The sequence below is a fragment of the Colossoma macropomum genome, unplaced genomic scaffold (genome assembly GCF_904425465.1).
Source record: "Colossoma macropomum unplaced genomic scaffold, Colossoma_macropomum, whole genome shotgun sequence".
NCBI lineage: Eukaryota > Metazoa > Chordata > Actinopteri > Characiformes > Serrasalmidae > Colossoma > Colossoma macropomum.
This window is the reverse complement of record NW_023494799.1, coordinates 31,414,577-31,434,347: the sequence shown is the minus strand read 5'-3', so window position 1 is coordinate 31,434,347 and position 19,771 is coordinate 31,414,577. Positions and strand designations below refer to the sequence as shown.

General features: G+C 38.8%; 1 protein-coding gene across 1 annotated transcript in view; it reads right to left on the bottom strand.

The window, feature by feature from the left end:
• Window positions 1–980: 980 nt before the first annotated feature.
• The window catches only part of aspscr1 (ASPSCR1 tether for SLC2A4, UBX domain containing), a 46,995-nt gene continuing 28,204 nt past the window's right edge, over window positions 981–19,771 (bottom strand). Inside the window, exons 12-17 of the mRNA XM_036586474.1 lie at window positions 18,911–18,973; window positions 17,291–17,343; window positions 10,235–10,286; window positions 9,756–9,825; window positions 4,771–4,955; window positions 981–1,203 (exon numbers count right to left, since the gene is read on the bottom strand). Coding sequence (XP_036442367.1) covers window positions 1,193–1,203; window positions 4,771–4,955; window positions 9,756–9,825; window positions 10,235–10,286; window positions 17,291–17,343; window positions 18,911–18,973 — 434 coding nt within the window. The 3' untranslated portion in view covers window positions 981–1,192. The remainder of the gene's footprint in view (window positions 1,204–4,770; window positions 4,956–9,755; window positions 9,826–10,234; window positions 10,287–17,290; window positions 17,344–18,910; window positions 18,974–19,771) is intronic.

The window sequence follows — 19,771 nt, the reverse complement described above, 5'->3', positions numbered from 1 at the left end:
GACTTAGTACTGAGCTCTGGCATAAAGCTGCCGCTGTTTTCCATTTCTCAACTCAATGATTGGGCTGCTGCTCGTATTTAAAGTAAGTGATGTATCTAGAATTTCCAAAAGGCCTACAGCAGTGTGTGAAATACCTCCTGGGGGGGCCCCATGTTGGCTGGCTTCTAACGTACTTGTTGATGCTAACTTCAATGACACCAAAATGTTTGGTTTAACAATTCTTCTTTCAGATATGCACTTTGCTAAAAGTGTTTTTCGCATTTTGATAAACACTTTATGAAGTTACGAAGAACTTCATGCAGTTTAGCAAAGGTAAATGGTTAAAGTGTCCACATACTTTTTGGGGCCACTGCATGTAGCATCAAGTATGACAAGAATCATTTCGCATATTTGCAGGGCACACCGTCATGACTGCATTCATCTGTTACCGTTACCTTTCACATGGTTAGTTACCTCAGAAAGCAATGTACCAGCCAAGGTCTGCCAACAAGATCACTTGTCTGCTACATTTATCGTAGTTAGGCCAACACACCATCACTAATAGCAGTAATCTGATGCTAAACTCTACTGAACCAACCTGATCCAATGCAACTAGAAACAATTTGTAAGATAGCGGAAGAGGACTTAATTAAATTGACTAGTTCCCAAACAACAACACACTAGATTTACTGTTCAATTTCAAACAGTTTAATTTAAAATTTTGAAAATGCTCATCAATCCTAAAACTAGTGACTGTATGTACAAATAAAATAGACTATCATTTACTGTACTCTGGCATGCGGTCAAATGCTCCAGAGGAACCAATATGCTGTGAAATCTCTCTGTGATGGAAAAAGACTCGCTTTAAACTACAGACCCAGAACGGCACAGCTGTGAAGAGTGAAATCCTTCTGCAAGTGTTATTCTGGCAGCTGAGTTGAACTTCATACTTTTGTGAAAAAGTGCTGAAAAATGCAAGAAAAAAACGGACTACAAGAACATTTGGCAATAGACGTCAGCTTTAATTAACAAAGCATCTCAGGATTTTATTCTAAAACTGTGAATTTGGCGCTATTTGCACTGTGAACCAATTTCTGATACAGTGGTTTTGCTATTATTTCCATTATCATCATCTGAGGAGGCTTTCTGCTGCAGAGGAATCTCTTCTTCAGGCCTCTTTTAAGACATCTTCCAGTAACTTGGTGACTCCATGTTATTTCTTACCTAGGGAAAGAAAGGTGTAAAAATGTTAAAAGAAATAATGCAAGGGAAAATACACTGAAAGTGTACCATAAGCAGCACTACACACTTCTGCAGCATCTAATTCTTATTATTATCACAGCTATAAAAATGACTCAAAATTAAAATCCTAGTCATTTCTAGAGTCTGGACTCTACAGCTGCTCCAGTTATCAGCTACTTGCACTACATGGCCAAAAATATAAACCAAGCATATAGCTTTGCAATGTCCATAGACAATCACTGGCAATAGAATGTGTTGTACTGAACAGCTTGGCACGGTCATAGAATGCCATCTTTCCAGTTTGATGAATTCCTAAAATGTTGCCCCACTCAACTTGGAATGTGATGTGGAAACATCTAGGAGCCACCACAGCTCAGCTGTGAAGCGGTAAGCCACATAAACTCACAGAAGAGGCCCGTTGTGTGCTTGAGCACACAGCTCATAAAAATGAATTGTTATTAAATCTCAGTTAAAATACTCACTACAGATCTCCAAACTGCCTCTAGGAGCAACATCAGCACAAAAATTCTTTGTCCAGATCTTCATGAACTGGGTTTCCACAACCAAGTCTAACATCAGGGGCAATGCCAAGCACTGGCTAAAGTGGTGTAAAGCGCACCATCATTACACTTTGGAGGAGTGAAAACACATTATCTGAAGTGAGTAATCACGCTTAAAGCTGGCTTTGGTGGATGCCAGGAGAAAGCTTCCTGTCCGAATGTGTAGTGCCAACTGTAAAGTTTGGATGAGGAGGAATAATTGTCTAGGGCTGTTTTACATAGGTTGGGCTTCTTAGTTCCAGTGAAGGGTAACATTACAATGGCGTTCATTGTAATGACATCTTAATCTTAACACCTTTGAGATGAAATGGAAAGCCTACGGTGAGGCTGGCCTTATAAGTACAATCTCACTAATGCTCTTGTGGCTGGACAAATGTTCCCGAAATCTAACAGAAAGCCTTCCCAGAAAAGTGGAGGCTATCACAGAAATACAGGGAATCCAACTCCACATGAATGCAAATGGTTTTGAAATGAGATGTACCACAAGCACATACTTTTGGCCATGAAGATATCTAGGGCATAAGAGAAGTTTGCTTAAAACTGTTGTTAAAATAAGCTTGTTTTTTTTTGTCAACCCATTTTACTGCAGTTACATGGGTTTGTAAAAGCGAGGATACTTCCCTCGAATACAGTGAAACAGAGGGTGGCCAAAAATCCTTGAATAAGCACAAAATAAAACAGACGCACGGTCACTGTCCACTGTTAATAAATGTCAGTCTTTAACAGCACTGCTGAGTGTGTTCTCAGAAAACATGATGAAATGGTTAGCCAATACAAGTGTTGTCCATTCAGAACTTCCAAGGCATTCTTCTTTCTCTGTACAACTCCAAAGCTTCTAAACCCTCAAAAGCTTCTGAACGAAATTCAAACATGTAACAGAGAAGATCAATCAGCCCTTCTTTATTTCTCTCACTCTCTATTTTCCATCCCAGAAGACAAAAGGGCTGTACTGCGTGTGAGAATTATCCAGAAGAACACAATAAAGCACAATAAAGACATGTGAAAACGAAACGGATCGTCAGAGTGGCTGCCACCGTGACCACAGCTCAACACACAACAGAGAGAAACGAGGCCCAGGGGCCCTGGAGCCAGGGGCCCTGCGCTGCTTCATGTGGTCCAGACTGGGCCCCTTTGCTGGGGCTGTGGGACAGCCTGCAGCACCCCGGAGGCCTGGTAGAGGTGGAGGCTGTGAAGAGGGAGAGGGAAGGAAGGAAGGTGCCCTATTGTGAAAGCCCTTATCTCCAGCAGCAAAGTAGGCAGTGTGAGTGTTTGTGGTTTAAAGGGCTGAGGGTGGAGGTCAGAGAGGAATTCTGAAGGTCTGTTATAGCTTAATACTGCAGGACACGGGAGGAACTAAGAGGAAGATGGAACCGTCTAAAGTCCCATTACCGCTTTTTTTACATCTCTAAAATCATGAGTTATTGCTTCCAAAGGAAATCCAGATACTTTGTCTACATCTTTGCTCTTTATTTGTTACGAAAGATGACATTTCAAAGCTGTATTCCTGAGTGACTCCAGTTGTGATTAAAATCTTTGTCAACACATACAACTGAGCAGCATCCTCAGTGTTCATTTAAAAAAAATGAATTTTTTAAATAAGAGTTTAATGTACTATGTTAACACTTCACGTTTCAAATTTCACCCATCAGCCAGTGCCAAAACAGGCTGTTTTGAATCCATCATGGTTGTGATGTCACAACACTGTCTGACGTCTTGTGATGTCACAATCATAAACACATTTATGTATGGCCATCCATTCAGCCTACAGCAGTTTGATGTCATTTTTAGTCTGAATGCATCAGTCTGTTCAGCACATTTCTCTCTGACCTGCTTTCTGAATGAGGGTAGCCAAACAGAACAGAGGTAATTTACATATATAAGTCCTACAGGCACTATAACAAAAATGGCCTTTTTAATTCTGAAAGATAAAGAAAAAAAACAGTAATATAAACTATATATTATGATTGTTTTAGAAAATAAAATGACAAAACATCACAAAGTGAACTTTAGGGGCAATAAGTACACAAAAATAAAGAATATGAGTCCTTTAAGACAGAATCTCTTGTGCATTTCTAAGGCAAAAAGATAACACAGCAGTGAACAAACTCTCAATATATACAGAGACAGTAAAGGAAAGGGTTCAAACTACCATACTGCTTCCTTCTGTTATCACTGTCCTAGGGATGCACTGGAATTTCGGCCACCGAGAAAGGTCAAAACCTTTTGGTCTTTGGTCCACAAAGAAAAACAGTTGAAAATCTGGACCAAAATTTAAAGATTCAAAACCAAGAGTCAAATCTAAGACTTCAGAAATAATGTAAACAGTAATAAAATGAGAAACAGCAATAAAATAACACTGTTCCTTTCAGCCTCCTGTGCCAGTCAGGCATGTTCAAAAAAGCATAAACCGCATCAGATCAACAGTAAAAATGTTGGCCATAATTATATACTATTTATTAAAATTATACAATTATAGTATATATAATTTATTAGAACTATTATATGAGGGACATTAGACAAGCAATTTGTAATCACTGTTTATGTCAAACATCAAGAGCAAGTATGACACCCAAGAACTTCTCTACTACTGGTCTGATACCATTTAAAAAGACTGAACTCCGCTTGATACACAGAATACAGCAAAACAACAGAAGCAGGAATGAAAGGCTCCGCTAGCATGCTAATGTTGTCTGCAGACTGTTTTTTAAAAAAAAATTAAAATTGACAAAAAACAGTGTCACAACTAAAGAAATTATGGAATTCAGTGCCTTGGATGACCAACTGTCCTGTGTTGTTGAGGGGGCTGGAGCCTAAATACCGTAACTATTTTAGTAATTTTATGTAAATGTGCTTTATGTAAAGTGCTTTTAATTCTTGTTAGATTCGTTCGGTTTTGGCCAAGAATTTTCTTTTTGTGCATCACTAAGTATGTACAATATACAATGGCGAAGAGCTTGTCCATTCTGATAGGATATGAACCTGAACACACCTGGTAGTTTAAGCCACTTGGGTACCTTGGCCGGGTCAGTGCGTGCGGGTTTGGGTGCCTGGCTTTGAGGGTCTGAAGTGTCCTCTGAGCTCTGCTGGGTGCTGGAGGATTCACTGGATTCTAAAGGGAGAGAGTCTTCAGGGGGCAGAGTGCTGGAGGACGGAGCAGGGGACCTGGGAATGCAGCTGAAGAGAGAGGAGGGATAAGATGAAAAAAGAGAGAGAGACAAAGATTAAAGGGGAGGATATCAAACATTTGTACAGAAGTAGGAAGGAAGAGAGAGAGAAGACAACAGAAAGGCTTAAGAAGACAACAAGTTCCGCTGCTTTGGTCCTCTAAAAGTGCTTTTAGGCTTGACGATGTATTTAGTGTGTCTGTGATTTGGAGGGTTAACCCAGTCTCTCCTGACCGCTTTCATGTGAGGGAGAAGAGAGTAAAGAGGTGAAAGGTCATGACCTCTTGAGAGGCTGCTGTTATTAGAAGCTTCCTGTGGAGAGCCACTTCAGTGCAAACATCTTAATCTTTCCGGCTACAAGCATTTCCGCAGCGCGGGACACCAGCCACCTGCTGCTCCTCTACCAACATCCATATCCTCACTGAGGAGCCTTGGGCGGCCCCGCGCTGTACGCATCCCTGGGCAAACGTAGAGCGCAGGATATTGGTACACTTACTAATAGGGCCTGAAAAAAAATAATAAATCACGGATACCAGTTTTAAGTATATTCGGATAGGATTTGTTGTACCAAGGGATGGATGATAATGTAATTATTATTGGTGTTTTTCACTGATTTTAGTCCTGTCAGAATCCGCCATGGCAGTCCTTGATATGAACTGTTGTGGCTCCTACCTATTATAAAACGAACAACAGAAAAAGTAACCCCAGGTTATATTAATATAGTGTGAACTGCATGTCTGTAAATGTTCTATCATAACCTGTGGAAAAGGAGCTTGCGTAAGTTTTTGTATGTAGTATAGAGGCTTAAGAAGAAGCCATTTTGTACTGTCTGTAGCCCAAATCAACGTAAGTGTATGACTCAAAACATCAAAACGTGTAAAATGATGTTGAGTAAACTGAGTGGATGATGATTGGCTGTATATTCCCAGGCTAATAACATTAACTGCACTAAATATACCAGATAGATGGTTAGATAGTCAGCAACTAAATGTATTGAGTATTATGCATCGCTGGCGTATTGACATTAGTATAAAGGAAACAGACAGAGCTTGTCAGTGATATATGACATGATGCGATTGTGCCAAGTGTTGCTGGACTTTAGCCTTCATAAAAATACAGTAAGATGAAGTGAATGTGAATTAACTAAACACATTGAAATTAATATATTTCTGTTGAGTTTTGGCAGTTTTATGGCTACAGTTTAAGGAAAGACATGCTACAGATGCAATATAGATGCAACCAAATCTAAAAAAGCCAATTTAACGTTAGCTTGCTTGACTTCAGCATCACATCACTGTACAATAATAATAATAATAATAATAATAATAATGATAATAATAATAATGATGATGCCGTTCTTTAGTCATTGTTCAAGTAAATCAAGAATTCTTATTATGATAGAAGTGGTGTTCAATTCTCTGATCCAGTACTTATAAAGGAGCAATAGTGGGAACAATCTGTGTTCTTTCCAGCTAGGTCAGGGGTCGCAACCCAATTGTTAAGAAGAGCCATTTTGTCAAGTTTCAACAAAAAATCAAACCACCTTGGGAGCCACAACATTTCATGCCCATTTTATTAAAGTTTCACCATCTTGGCTGTAAATATGTCTCAGTATGTGCTAATGTGTTAACACAAGCTAAAAATACAATATAAATTAAATGCAGACTTACTTTGCTCTGCTTTAAGCTTTAGCTGAGCTATAGCTGCATTTCTCGCATCTCTGGCAGGAAACTTTTCCGCAAAAGTAGAACAGTTACTTGCAAAGTGTTTCCTAACGTTTGACTTTTTCAGCTTCTCATTTGGCGGCTTCGAATTTTCCCGTTCCACCTTAAATCCTGAGGTGCCAGAATGTAGCTAACTATGTGGCTAGCTAACTGTTGCACCATTTAAGGTGGAACGTGAAAATTCGAACAAGAAGCTGGCGAATGAGAAGCTGACTTTATAGTGTTTGACAGTTTCTAGCTGCAGATTAAATGTATCAAAAAAACAGCTGGAGTGATTATAAATGCAAATAAGTCCATTCGTCTCCAAATCTCTCTCTTTGCCTTTTCATTAGCTACTAACTAGGTGAGACTGTTATCCGCATTGCTATGTAACCTGTGTGCCAATTTTCAGGGTTAAAAGGTGAATAAGCAGTTATACACATAACTCCAGTGTTTAAGGCTATTTATTGTTACAACTGTGTTAGAACGATCAGCAGAGCTTTATTTTACTGTAAAGGAGGATTATTTTATTTTTACCTAATAATCTAATTCTGTGGAGCCGCAACAGGGCAGTAAAAGAGCCACATCTAGATAGATTTAGCTAGCTTTCCAGCTAGGTATAAATTATAATAACAAGCTAGCATAGTACCACAGTAACATATCTATCAGACTCTAAGATGATTTCTACTCACACACACATGCACAGGTACAAATGTCTACTCAAAATGATGTGTAGAGTCAAGAAGATTTACAATTTCTCAGAGAAATGTAAAACAGCTTGTTCTCTAGCTGCTAACACATTCTAATAGTGTTAGCATTATAGCTTCTGAGCCAGCTAATGTTAGCTAATGTGACACATCAAAATACTATGTTTACATGCTGGTGTACTTAGTGATCATGTACTGGTGCTTGGTGGTTGTATCCTCACCAGAAACAGTTAAACAGTGAGATGAAGTAAAAATTCAGACTGAAGTCACAGTTCAAGCTCAAGCAGAAGTACTTCCTGCCGCGATAGTTCATCTGTTAGTAATTTCTTTTTAGAACCATGATGTTTTTCTGCTTTCTTCCTGTATTTGTTAGTGTTCTATTGGTAGCAGTGGGAAGGCGTGAGGGCGACAATCAACAGTGTACAGCAACACTTCCCCGTGTGTGTTTCAACAATGAAGATCAGTCAGTCAGTCAATGACTCAGTAATACACACTGACTCTTGCAGGCGGAACCAAAATTGTCATTTCTACAGTGTCTTGCCTTAACATCATCCGATTTTATCAGTCAGTTGTCCCATTAAGTCATCATACTGACATGTCATGCCAGGCAGTGGCAGGAAATGGCATCCCCTTTGAAGTGAATCCTCAAGAGGGGTGTGTGTGTATACCCTGATGAAGGAGAAAGAGAAACAGGTGGGAGGGAATGAGTGTGTGTGTGAGGGTTCAGGGATACTGGGAAACAAGCTGCTATCTTTAGACAGGAGAGGATGAAGGGAAATGTGTGCAGGGCTCGAGGAAATGAGGGCGGAATGGGGAATGGGGGTTGTAAAGGTGTGTCTGTGTGTATGTGTGTGTGTGTGGCGGGGGGGGGACCCGTGGTTTCAGTGGAACATTCCCATTTGGAAAGAACCTCAAAGGCATTCCAGCCAGGCGGATGAGTATCCTCCCAGAAAAACAGCCGCAGAGTGGGGACGAGGGAGAGATAGCAAGTGACTGAAGTGATTGTGCAACTGTATTCTGAAACTGTGGAGGCAATTGAGGGCAATGTGTGAGTTTGTGTGTGAGTGTTTGTGTGTTTTGGGGGCATTCAGGGTCCTCTCGAGCAGGGCATAATTAACTGAGTTGTTCCACTGTCATAAGCAAGGATTAACTCTTGCCCATCATTTCATGTTAGGTACAGAAGGTACATGTTAGGTTGGATTTCTGGATTTAAAGGGGAAGATCTGCATTTATTTAAATTAATAAAAAATTAAATTTTTCTCTTAACTCAAATTTTTCTGACTGTGTCTGAAATTTGCTCCTTTAGTTTTGCACTGGAGGTGCATGGTTAATTGAGGGGGCCAGCTTGCAAGCATTAGGTCCAAGAGATGTCACTATAGAGAGGATAACAACCACCAACTAGCTATATTCGCTGTAGCTGAATCATCAGAAAATTACCCAGTACGTTATCATAATCAGAGGGGAATATTTTTAAATAATAAACACAGAACATGGCTGCTTAGCTCAAATTTAACTAGCTAACATTAGTTACTATAACAATTAGAAGCTGAGGTTAACAATAAACGGTACAGCAGTTAACTGCTGCACCATTTAAGGTGGAATGGAAAATTCACATAAGAAGCTGACAAAGCCAACTTCAGCCTCAAATGACCATTTGAAGGCATAAATTGTTCTCTGCATGGTCAAATGGTTCTTCTGTATGATGGAAGACCAGCTGTTTATGGTTCTTTAAAGAACTCTATAAAGAACCGTAAAAATGGTTCTATATAGCATAAAAAAAAAAAATCAAGCTAATGCTATATTAAAAAAAACAAAAAGTCTTTAATGAAAAAAAGTGTCTTCTTTGGCTGAAGTTGGATTCTTACTTGCCAGATTCTCATTCAAATTTTCAGTTTCACCTTAAATGGTACAGAATACTGTAATGTTTGTCACTTTTGCAAAGTACTGAACTTTGTTTACCACAATGAACTACTACTACTACTACACGCTAGCTAGGTAAGTAGCCTATAAGAACTAGGCACAGCTCAGCTAAGTTCTCACCATCAGCACAGACAGTGGATCTAGCTAATGCTATGTTTACATTGTTCAAGAAATGGCGTCTTTAATGAAAAACGTGGGCCCCCTGTAGCTATGGCCCTGACTTATATAGTTTGCATATTGGGCTACAAGCCTCTGTTGTTAGCTACATTAGGCTTGTAGATCCAGTGCAAAACTACAGATGCAAATTTCAGACACCAATCATATCCTGGCTGACTGACTATACAGTTTCTTTTTTTAACCGAACTATCACTGTTATTTACGTTGAAATGAACAAAGAACATAGCAAATATAAAAAAAGAGAAACAGAAGGTCAAAAAAAGGTGGAGGGATAAAACATGAAGAAAGGATGGGATACTATACCCAGCAATGAGCTCATCAGCCTGCAGGGCAGACACACTGCTGTCCACAAGATCATGGTGCAGGTAGGACTCTGTCAACAAACACAAAGAAGTGCATACTTTTCACCAATTGTGGCCTGTCAAAGTCACTTATGCAAGGCTGCTAGGTAACAGGATAAGACACCAGATGAAAAGGTCAATATCTGAAACATCTGAACTGCATCACCAAGTGATCTGGAGTCGAGGGCTTTGCTGTAATGATCTACTGCCGAAAGCCACTCTTCAGCTAAACGGAGTGGAGAGGCATTTCTGACTATATGACTAAATCACAGCATACTAAAACATGCACTTCATTACATCGTCTCCAGCGTCTGCGCCACACAGTTACCCAGCATGCCCTCTGTGGTGAGGGGGCTTTGGGTAAACAGGATTAATTTGATGTCATTGCTTTGGACAGGAGATGAAAGAGACGCACAGAAATGGAAGTCGCCGTTAACAAACCTGTCTTCACGTCCGAGCCAAAGTACACGAGAGCAGCAGGGAAGAGGTTGGCCTGAGAGAGGACAGGAGAGGGCAGAGAGGAGAGACAGTGCGATATAATTACCATCACATAACTAAATCAGGCTCTGATCAGCACAATTATTACAGTGGTGAAAGGAAAGAGCGCCAAAAGACGCTGGTTTGATGCAAGGCATAAGGATTAGCCTCTAAAAATTAATTTCTATTTCATACAACTACAGATTCATGCAAAATCACCCACACAAATTGATGAAAAACATGTAAAACAGCAACACAAAACTATGTTTTACAAAAGGTATACTCAACGTTTTTTCGGTCACATCTGTAGCACAGAGTCAATTACCACGGACAATTCCTATGTGGTTGTTCTGATCCTGTTTTTTTTGCTCTCCGGTACAATCAGAATACTTTAATGTAATTGTGAGTATCAATGGATATCAAATTTTTGTGTATATACAGTCATATGCAGAAGTTTAAACACTATGGTCAAATTACATGAAACAATTTCATGAACATAAACATGGCATTTTCTGCTCATTTTCATGCACAATTTCTATTTATTTGCTGAGTTTAACATATTGGGGAACAAATGCAACATAAAAAAAAATGCCATAACTTTGTAACAGGTCAAACTTTATGTTTTATTTATTTTCCCAATATGTTAAATTCAGCAAATAAACAGCAAATGTGCACAAGTGTGTCCTCTGTAGAGGATGTGTTCAATAATTTTCACTAAAAAAAACAAAGCATGACTGGGGTGCCAAAACTTTTGCAAACAATAGTACAGCCACATAATTTAGCTAAGATATTTAGGTATGATCTCTAGAAATAATTGGCACCCAATTAATTCTAGAGATCAATGATTTAATTTCTGTGTCATTGTGACATTCTGGACTGATTTTTTAAAATCGTCCGTTAATAAGCCGTTTAATGTTGGCTTATGATCAAATTTGATTGACCTGATTTAATAATGCCAATTACTTTCATATTCTGCAGAGAATTCACATCTTTATTACATGTATAGCAGTATACACACTGAACATGTTATGTACTTATGTGAAATAACCATTTCAAATATACATTACATTCAGGTGTACACTACATACTCAATAGACTATGATTTCATATCACTCTAACATGTGCAGTAGTTGCTCCTTTTTCTCAGTGTTCTTGCAATGTTTCTGCTAATGCCTGTTTAAAACCAGAAGCGGCAAAACTCATAAGTGAAAAGTGTGCCGGGTGTATATATATTGTACATCGCTTTTCCATCATTACAGCAAAGGCACTCAGGAATTCAGATAAACCATAAACTATAATTTTTATAATTTTACAAATAATCCAAAACAACAATAATAAAAGGATAGGAACTGGACCAAATTCAAATATTACTCTGCATTGGAACAGAACGACCCTACTTTTATTACGAGTGTGTTTTCTGTTCTTTTTTTACATATGGGGAAATGGGGTAATTGATCATACGTACAGATGGGTCAGTTAGAGCTTAGGCTGAAAGTACTGGAGTATTCTTTAAACAACAAAGCGGAACACAGTGTTATCCTGAATGACAAACTCTATTCAGCAAGCTGAGCTTTAGGATCAGCAGATTTTTAACTCAATTCGATTTATCAAACTCTTCGCTCTCACATATTCACACAGCGCTGGTCTTGCCTCAATGCTCTTATGGCTGTTCTGGCTGCAGGCTGCGGCCCTCTGCACCCTGTGCTGGCTCTATAATAGGCAGAGCTGTGTCCTAATTGCTATTATTAGGGCTCTTTGAGGGGGAAACAATGTGTTTAAATGGGCTACCAGGCATTCTGTCCCCACAAAGCCACAAATGCCCCCCGTCTGAACAGTGGCTCCAAAAGCGGGTTGGGGGGTGGAGAAAGGCTGGACAGAGTGGTTGAGGGGGGGGATGAAGTGTGGGGGGGGTGAGGAATGGTATCAAAGGCTGGCTGGGATGGGAAACATTCCTTCCGTGACATGACACAGAGTGATTAAAGATTCTGTTTGTGTGCCTTTAATGCTTTTAAGTCCTAATAGAGGGTGACAGAGATGGAGACAGAAGGGAGGAAGAGATGGAAACAGAGAGAGGCAGACAGCATGAGAGAGAAATAGAGAGATAGAGAAAGAGAGAAAGAGAGAAATAGAGAGATACAGAAAGAGAGAGAGAGAGAGAGAGAGAAAAGAAAGAAAGGAAAGCAGGAAAGAAAGAGAATGAGGGCTGCAACAAATGGACAAAACACTAGTACTGAAATTCTACTACTCATATATTGTAACATTTTGACTGGACAAAATTCTCTTTAATATCTTGAATCATCAAAACACTCTGAAACACTCACAGAACTGCGGTTGGTGAAGATGCTCACACTGTACTGTAATAAAACCAAGTGCAACTGGCTACAGTGCTCATTAGTGTATTGTCTTGTTCAGTAATATCAGTATTGCGAAAAACAGTAAATAAATATTATATAAACAAAAAAAATCTGGAATATCTGGAACTGTAGGTGGGCAATAGGGCAAAACTAGATCACAAAACTTGCAGACATTTTGATGATACACAATACATACCATCATATTTTGTTTTTCTGATGTTGATTAAATCAGCACTGATGAATACAATGATTTTTTTTTTATCAACTACATCCAAATTAACATCCAATTAACAGGCCAATTATGTGCTGCTGGACTGCTAGCATTGTTGGGATTCAAACTCCTGATCTCCTAATAAACAGGTCAAAACCTTAGACAGTTATGCCATCTGAGAGTCTCTTCCAGACTCTTTGAAAGTAAACATGCAGATAATCAGTGTTTTTGGAAATAAAAGTACTGAATGTTGATACCCAGCCCAATGCGCAGGTAGTGAAAATCAGTACTGTAATGGAACCAAGCAAATTACTTACCACCAAGCAGAGGTGGGCAATATGAACATAATTTATCATCATCATGCTTCTTTTATATAAACAATATGCGTTTATGAACATTGTGTGGAAATTGTGTGGGTCAGTGCTGACCAACTGCATGTGTCATTATTCTTGTCAATGTTATTAGTAATCTTGGTGCTGAAAGATTTTGAATAATACCCAGCTCAGCTCATGATTTACTTAGAAAAGCTTACTGTGATGTAATTTATCATGATAATGATATCATACTGTTACATTCAGCAGCAACAGAGACACACACACAGCCAAAAAAAGCTTTGGAACACTACAGAAACCACAGAAGAAAAACACAAAAAAACAAACTCCCCCAAAAAAACACAAGAAGCAGAAAATACACAATAAAGGAAGCATTAAATCCCCTGTAATTAAACAAGAAACACAAAGACAGAGCCAGTTTATACCCCTGTGCATGCACACACACACACACACACACACACACACACACACACACACACACATACAGAGCGAGGACCGCACCAAAACAGCTATGACAGAACTCGGCAACCACAGAACATTCACATTCCTCCTTTCTTCTTACTCTGTGTGTGTGTGTGTGTGTGTGTGTGTGCGCTGGATACACTGAGCTTGTAGTGGTCAAAATGATGTGAGTAAAGCATTAAATGCCATTTTCAGCACTTTTCGGTTTTCAGTGAAAGAAGTTGTCAGGAGTGAACTTTACACCCGAATCCAGTGATTCATTCCACCACTGTTAGATTAAAAAAATGTGCTTTTCTTGTATGAAGTGTGGATTGCAGTGTAAGTGTAATACTGTAATGTGCTCATGCAAATTAACTCTTTACATACTGGATAGATGGATATACTATGTACTGCACTATGCAAAAGTTTGGGCACTCTTGGTCAAATTACATGCTTTGTTGATTTTTTTTTTTAAGTGAAAATAAGTTACACATCCTCTACATAGAACACATTTCTGTACATTTCAATGCACAATTACTGTTTATTTGCTGAATTTACCATTTTGGGGAAAATAAAGCATTTTAGGCTTTTTTCCTCAATATGTTAAACTCTTATATTAAACTTACAGAAAATGCCATATTTAAGTAAACTTACTTTTAGCTAGAAAACCAACAAAACAAAATTTGACTGGGCTGTTCAGAGTTTTCCATACTGCTGCTCCTCATATGCCATTACTCTGTTGGATTCTGAGACACAACTGGCTTTTACAATGTTTTGCCAGACAGCCAGGCAGCCACACACACACACACACACACGTTTCTCAGACTTTAATTATGCCTAAACCTAGACTAAATGGGATTTTTAATGACAAAACACTAGGCTCAATCTATATCCACAAAACAATGATGTGTCATCACATGCGTATGTGTCTATATGTATGCACATACACACAAACACACACACACTATAACAGTAATAACAGTAATAACAATAATAATAATAATAATAATAATAAGAAGAAGAAGAATAAGAAGAAGAAGAAGAAGAAGAAGAAGAAGAATCCTATATATTATTTATGTAACTATCTATAAAACAGATGTAGCATACTCAAACTCTTAAAACTCCGGATGTCTTCATCACCTCTAAACCCACTCAAACACACACTCACACACACACACACTCCTCCACCTGGTCACATGAGTGGAAAGTTTATTTTTGGAGCTCTTATCAGGAGAATCTCACTTTTCAACAATCAAGCTTCAAGTTCCGTTTCATCTCCAACAGGCCACTTCAAACGCATGTGGCTGGTCAGCAGGTCAGAGAGAGAGCAAGAATGAGTGAGAGAGCAAAGCAGAGAGAAGAGTGGAAAGTTAAGAATATTGGTGACCAATATATTTTTCCTCCATAAACGGGAAATCCCAATTATTATTGATCAGACATTGAACTGCACTGCTTGCTTCATGATAGGAGTCACTGGACAATATCAGTCAATGGGCAAAGGCCAGTGTGAGCTGCTCTGCATTGGAGAATCTGCTAACCATTTCACTGTCTATAACAGTCATTAGGTCTGCTTTAGCCATGTAACGACTATGCTGAAATAAACAATGATCTAGTTTTAGAAATTTCATATGGATCTTATATAGCCATATGCAGAAGTTTAAACACCCCTGGTCACGTTATGTTTTGTTGATTTGTTGACCCTCTACAGGGAGCCTAAAAATAAAGTTTAACATAAATCAAAAAGTAAAATGAATGGTTATTAGTATCGACCAGAAGAAGGTATTAATTATTGATTATCAATATGGGGCCAGAAATTTCATATCTGTGCATCCTTACTGAAAGTACAGTTTGTGAAGTGTAACATGGTCGCAATCCGAAACCAACTGTTACTTTTTACTTTGAGAGTTCCTGACCACTGCTTACACACAATATACTGTCCCAAAATCAGACTCATGAAAGAAAAAGGGATGGAGGGATGGAGGGAGGGAGAAGGGTAGGGATCAAAGCACCCCCATATGCCAGTTTCCACCTGGCCAAATGAAAGCCAGCTGAGGTCAGGGCAAACTCGGAGAACGTTCCGGCCTTTTCCCTTTGAACAGAGAGGAGAGGCGCCTCAGATCAGCCGGTCCTCTTCCATTCACTCATTTTTTTTTCTATCCCCCTCTCCCTCACCCTTTTTCAGTCCTAGTCCCCCAGTCCTCTGCTGCTAAACTAATCCATAAGCCTAGTGGACGACTGGCCTTGACCTGGAGCTGACCATGAGCTTCACCTTCTCTTAACCACTGAGAGAGTGCAGGAAACCATTTAAATATTAAAAAAAAAAAAGGTGATTCTCCTCATATTAGAGGTGTACATTCCTTATAATATTAAAAAAGTCTATAAATATCAGTGTTTTCTCTGTTGGATTTTAAGTACTGATAGCCAAAAATCTGTGGGCCTCTTTTTGTGCGCAAAAAAATCTAATTTAAACAAATTACCCTACACGTAGATGATGAAACAAGATGGTGTCCAAATTTTGCTTCTTTAGTGAAGAACTGGAGCTAAAAGGCTAGTGGTGCAAACAAACACTAGAAGTCAATAGTCACCCAAACAGACCAAATACTAAATTCAGAAAAATTCATCAAAAAAACTTCTCTCAATCTTTTCTCAAACCACATTGAGCTCTTCATTAAAGCTGCACAGACCTGATGTGGTTTAGTCCACCATACACAAACAACCAGTTTTAGAACTGCTGTTCCGGAATCTGGCAATTTTTGTGTCATATCCATAATAAATAAGGAGGAATCTGATCCAAGTCTTCTAATTAACTACTTCTTTCTGAATATCAGCCCTGATGTTGTCTGAAATGGCCGCCTAACGTTACTGGCCAACCAATATTTCAGTCAGGTCACATTTCTGTAAAGTATATAGTTAATTATATTAATTATATACAGTTTAATATAAAGGCAAACTAACATTGTTGATGTCACGCAATACCCCTTTATCTACATGTTTATCATTTTTACATTTTTGCAAACTTAAAACTCCACTTACACTTTGCATTGTATTCAAATATTATGGTGAACGGAAATGATCCAAAATTACTTTTTTTAAATTTTGCACACTACTTTTCATTACAAGTTAAGAATGTTTTTTCCTTCTATTATAATTACCTTTTGGTTACTGCAAGATTTTATTCTGACAGTGACAATATAATCAAACCAACACTGTTTATGTGTGTATACATGATTTACACATATGGATTAAATGGGCAGTTGTATCATTGTGTGTTGACTGATCAATAAAGAGAGAGAAAATAAGTTTGCAAATGAGAGAAAAAGGCAGAGAGAAAGTGTGTGTGTGTGTGTGTGTGTGTGTGTGTGTGTGTGTGTGTGTGTGTGTGCGCGTGTGTGTGTGATGTAGTTGCTGAGGGGGCCACAGGGGGTCTACAGGAATGGCACGCAATCAGCTCTACTGTAATCAAACCATTATCCTTGTACTACTGACCAAACCATGACCACCCACTGAGAACTCACATACACGTCCACCTCACGAACCCAAAAAAACACCCCACTCTCACGCCAGATCTGTCACATGGAAATATGTGTCCAAATGCACACAGCTGTGGCTGGCACGCAGAACAGCTCTCACGCAAACATCCTCATACAGATAAACACATAAGCACACACAGTCTGAGTCTCACCTGAAAAAGAGTAGCGTTGGGGTCGTCCAGCACAGTCTTGGGAGGTGCAATGACTGGCAAGAGAAGAAAATATGATCATGCTACTCAGACATATGGATTTTAGGATTTATTTACATACTCAGGTATTTGAATAAAGCAGGTGTATTTGGAATATAAAAAGAATGCACTGAATGTCAGACACAACCAGCCACATCTAAGCAGAGCTATAGGCACTTTGTTATTATTTCAAATTAAAAAATATTAAACATTTGTACAGTGACTCGTCAGCTGTTGGTATGTTAAATAACACGACTTTGTTAAATCTAAAAACATAAAAGCGCCGTAAGTTACATACAAGTGACATACAAGTATTTATTCTGTGTCACATCCTATTTTGTGCAGTCACATCCTGCATTATTTCTAAACAGAAAATAATCAAATATTTTAGTTCACTTACATGGTCACCAAATAAGTGAATACAGTACATGATTTTCAAGCCATCAATCAATAACAGTCAAATCATCTATCTGGGAAACTGGGAAATGCTGAACGGTGCTGCTAACTAGGAGGGAGGAGCTGGTTAACATTAGCTTAACTACTACAAAAACAGCTCTGCTCACCACAGAACATGTTCAGTTCTGGCTAACTAAAGCATCGACACAAGTTTAGATGATCCTGATTCAAATCTGAGGGAGTGAAGTGGAGCAAATGGTGCTGAAGGAACAGAAAGGTGAAATTAAACCTGTTCCATGTGTAAATCTGTAGCCTGATCAACTAACTTAATGTTAGCTTATCGAACAGGCTATAGACCCAAACAGTGCCACCAGAAACATTATAAATGATGAGACCAGTCACTAGTTGAAATATGCATGGGAAAGCTCATAACACTCAATATGGCGCCTGTTTGCAGAGAAAGTCTCACCCTTCAAGAAAAAAAGACAGTCAGTTTGCTGGTTACGCTGCAAGTGGGGAAAGCCCACCTCCCATTGGGGAGATCAGCGCCAGTTCAGCAGCCAGAAGAAAAACCTTTTTTTTTGCAAGCTACTGAGCCAAACGCTACAAACTGTTTATGATGTTTTTGTCAGATTTTGCCAGTGAACTCAAAGATATTTTTGAAACTGTAATGTGACCTTTAGTTTCGAGTGTTGCAAGTATTTAGGTATCTCTCCATTTAAAGAGATGGGAGCCTGGTCGTTTTATGTCTGGAAATAACTGCCTGGCGGTGTTGCAATTTGGCCACCAAGTGACTTTCTTATAAACACACCACAGTACAGGTTTGATTCTAACTAATCTAGCTATGTTCCTATGATAAAAAATAAGCCAAGTGACTGGTGTTGGACTGACAAAGTCAAACCTGTTCTGTGGTGTTTGGGACTGTAGTGTTTTGCCTAGGCTAACAATAGCTTAGTTAGCAGATCAAATGAGCCACATACCACAACATAGGCCTGATTCCAGCCAACTGAAGCTAAAATTACACTCGTTTAGAGAACATCTGAGAGCACGGCATTGAGTCGAGTGACTAGTGTTAGAGTGAAAGTCAAAATCGAACCTGTTCTGTGGTGTGTGTGTGTGTGTGTGTGTGAGTGTGTGTGTGTGTGCGCGTGTGTGTGAGCATGTATGAGTATGTGTCTTTACACTTACACAGGTAGAAGTGGAGCTCTGGATCCTGTAGATGAGATCTGACAAACTGCTTCAGTGCAGCAACTAAAAGCAAAAAACACACAAAGGTCATTTCTAGATGATTTGAATACTTGAGCATTCATTTGTTTAGATGTTATTCGTTTCTCTTTTAAGTGTTCCAAAGATTCATCTTTTTAAGCCAAAAAATTGTAGCCTAAAATAAATTTCATTAGCAAAAGTCTTAGATAGAACAGTTATTGTTACTATATGGAAAATAATAAAAAGAATGTAAATTACAGTTGATGCCAGCCAACCACATCACCTTGCTTTAGAGCGCAACAAACATTGTAGGTAAATTAGCACAGACGCTCTGGAACAAGATCATGACATTTTAGTAAATGATTAAGTATAGTTTAGAAGGCTATAGATAGCATGAGCGCATGACTTGGCTGGATCTCTATGGAGTTTGCGCTTTACTTGTGTGCGTACATGGGGGGGGGTAGAAGCTACAAGGGCTCATGTTTTGATGGACGTAAAACGTGTCTAGTGTAGGCGCTGTGAAATGAAACATTGATTAAAATGGAAGTGTATCTGTTTCATCAGATGAGCGACTTCAAATATGCTTCCAATATTACTGTTAAAGGAGATTTGGAGAATGAGTATTCAAGTTATTATCTAGAAATATCAACGAGTATTCAATGACTGTAAAATATCAATCATAATGTCATAGAATCATCAAGTCTCTTGTAAGCATATTTTAAAATCTGTAAATTTTATAGCTCCTAATATGTGTACAGTCATATGCAAAAGTTGGGAGACCCCTGCTCATTTTTTACATGAAAATAAGACCACACTTTAAAGCATTCTATTAATTTTCTGAAT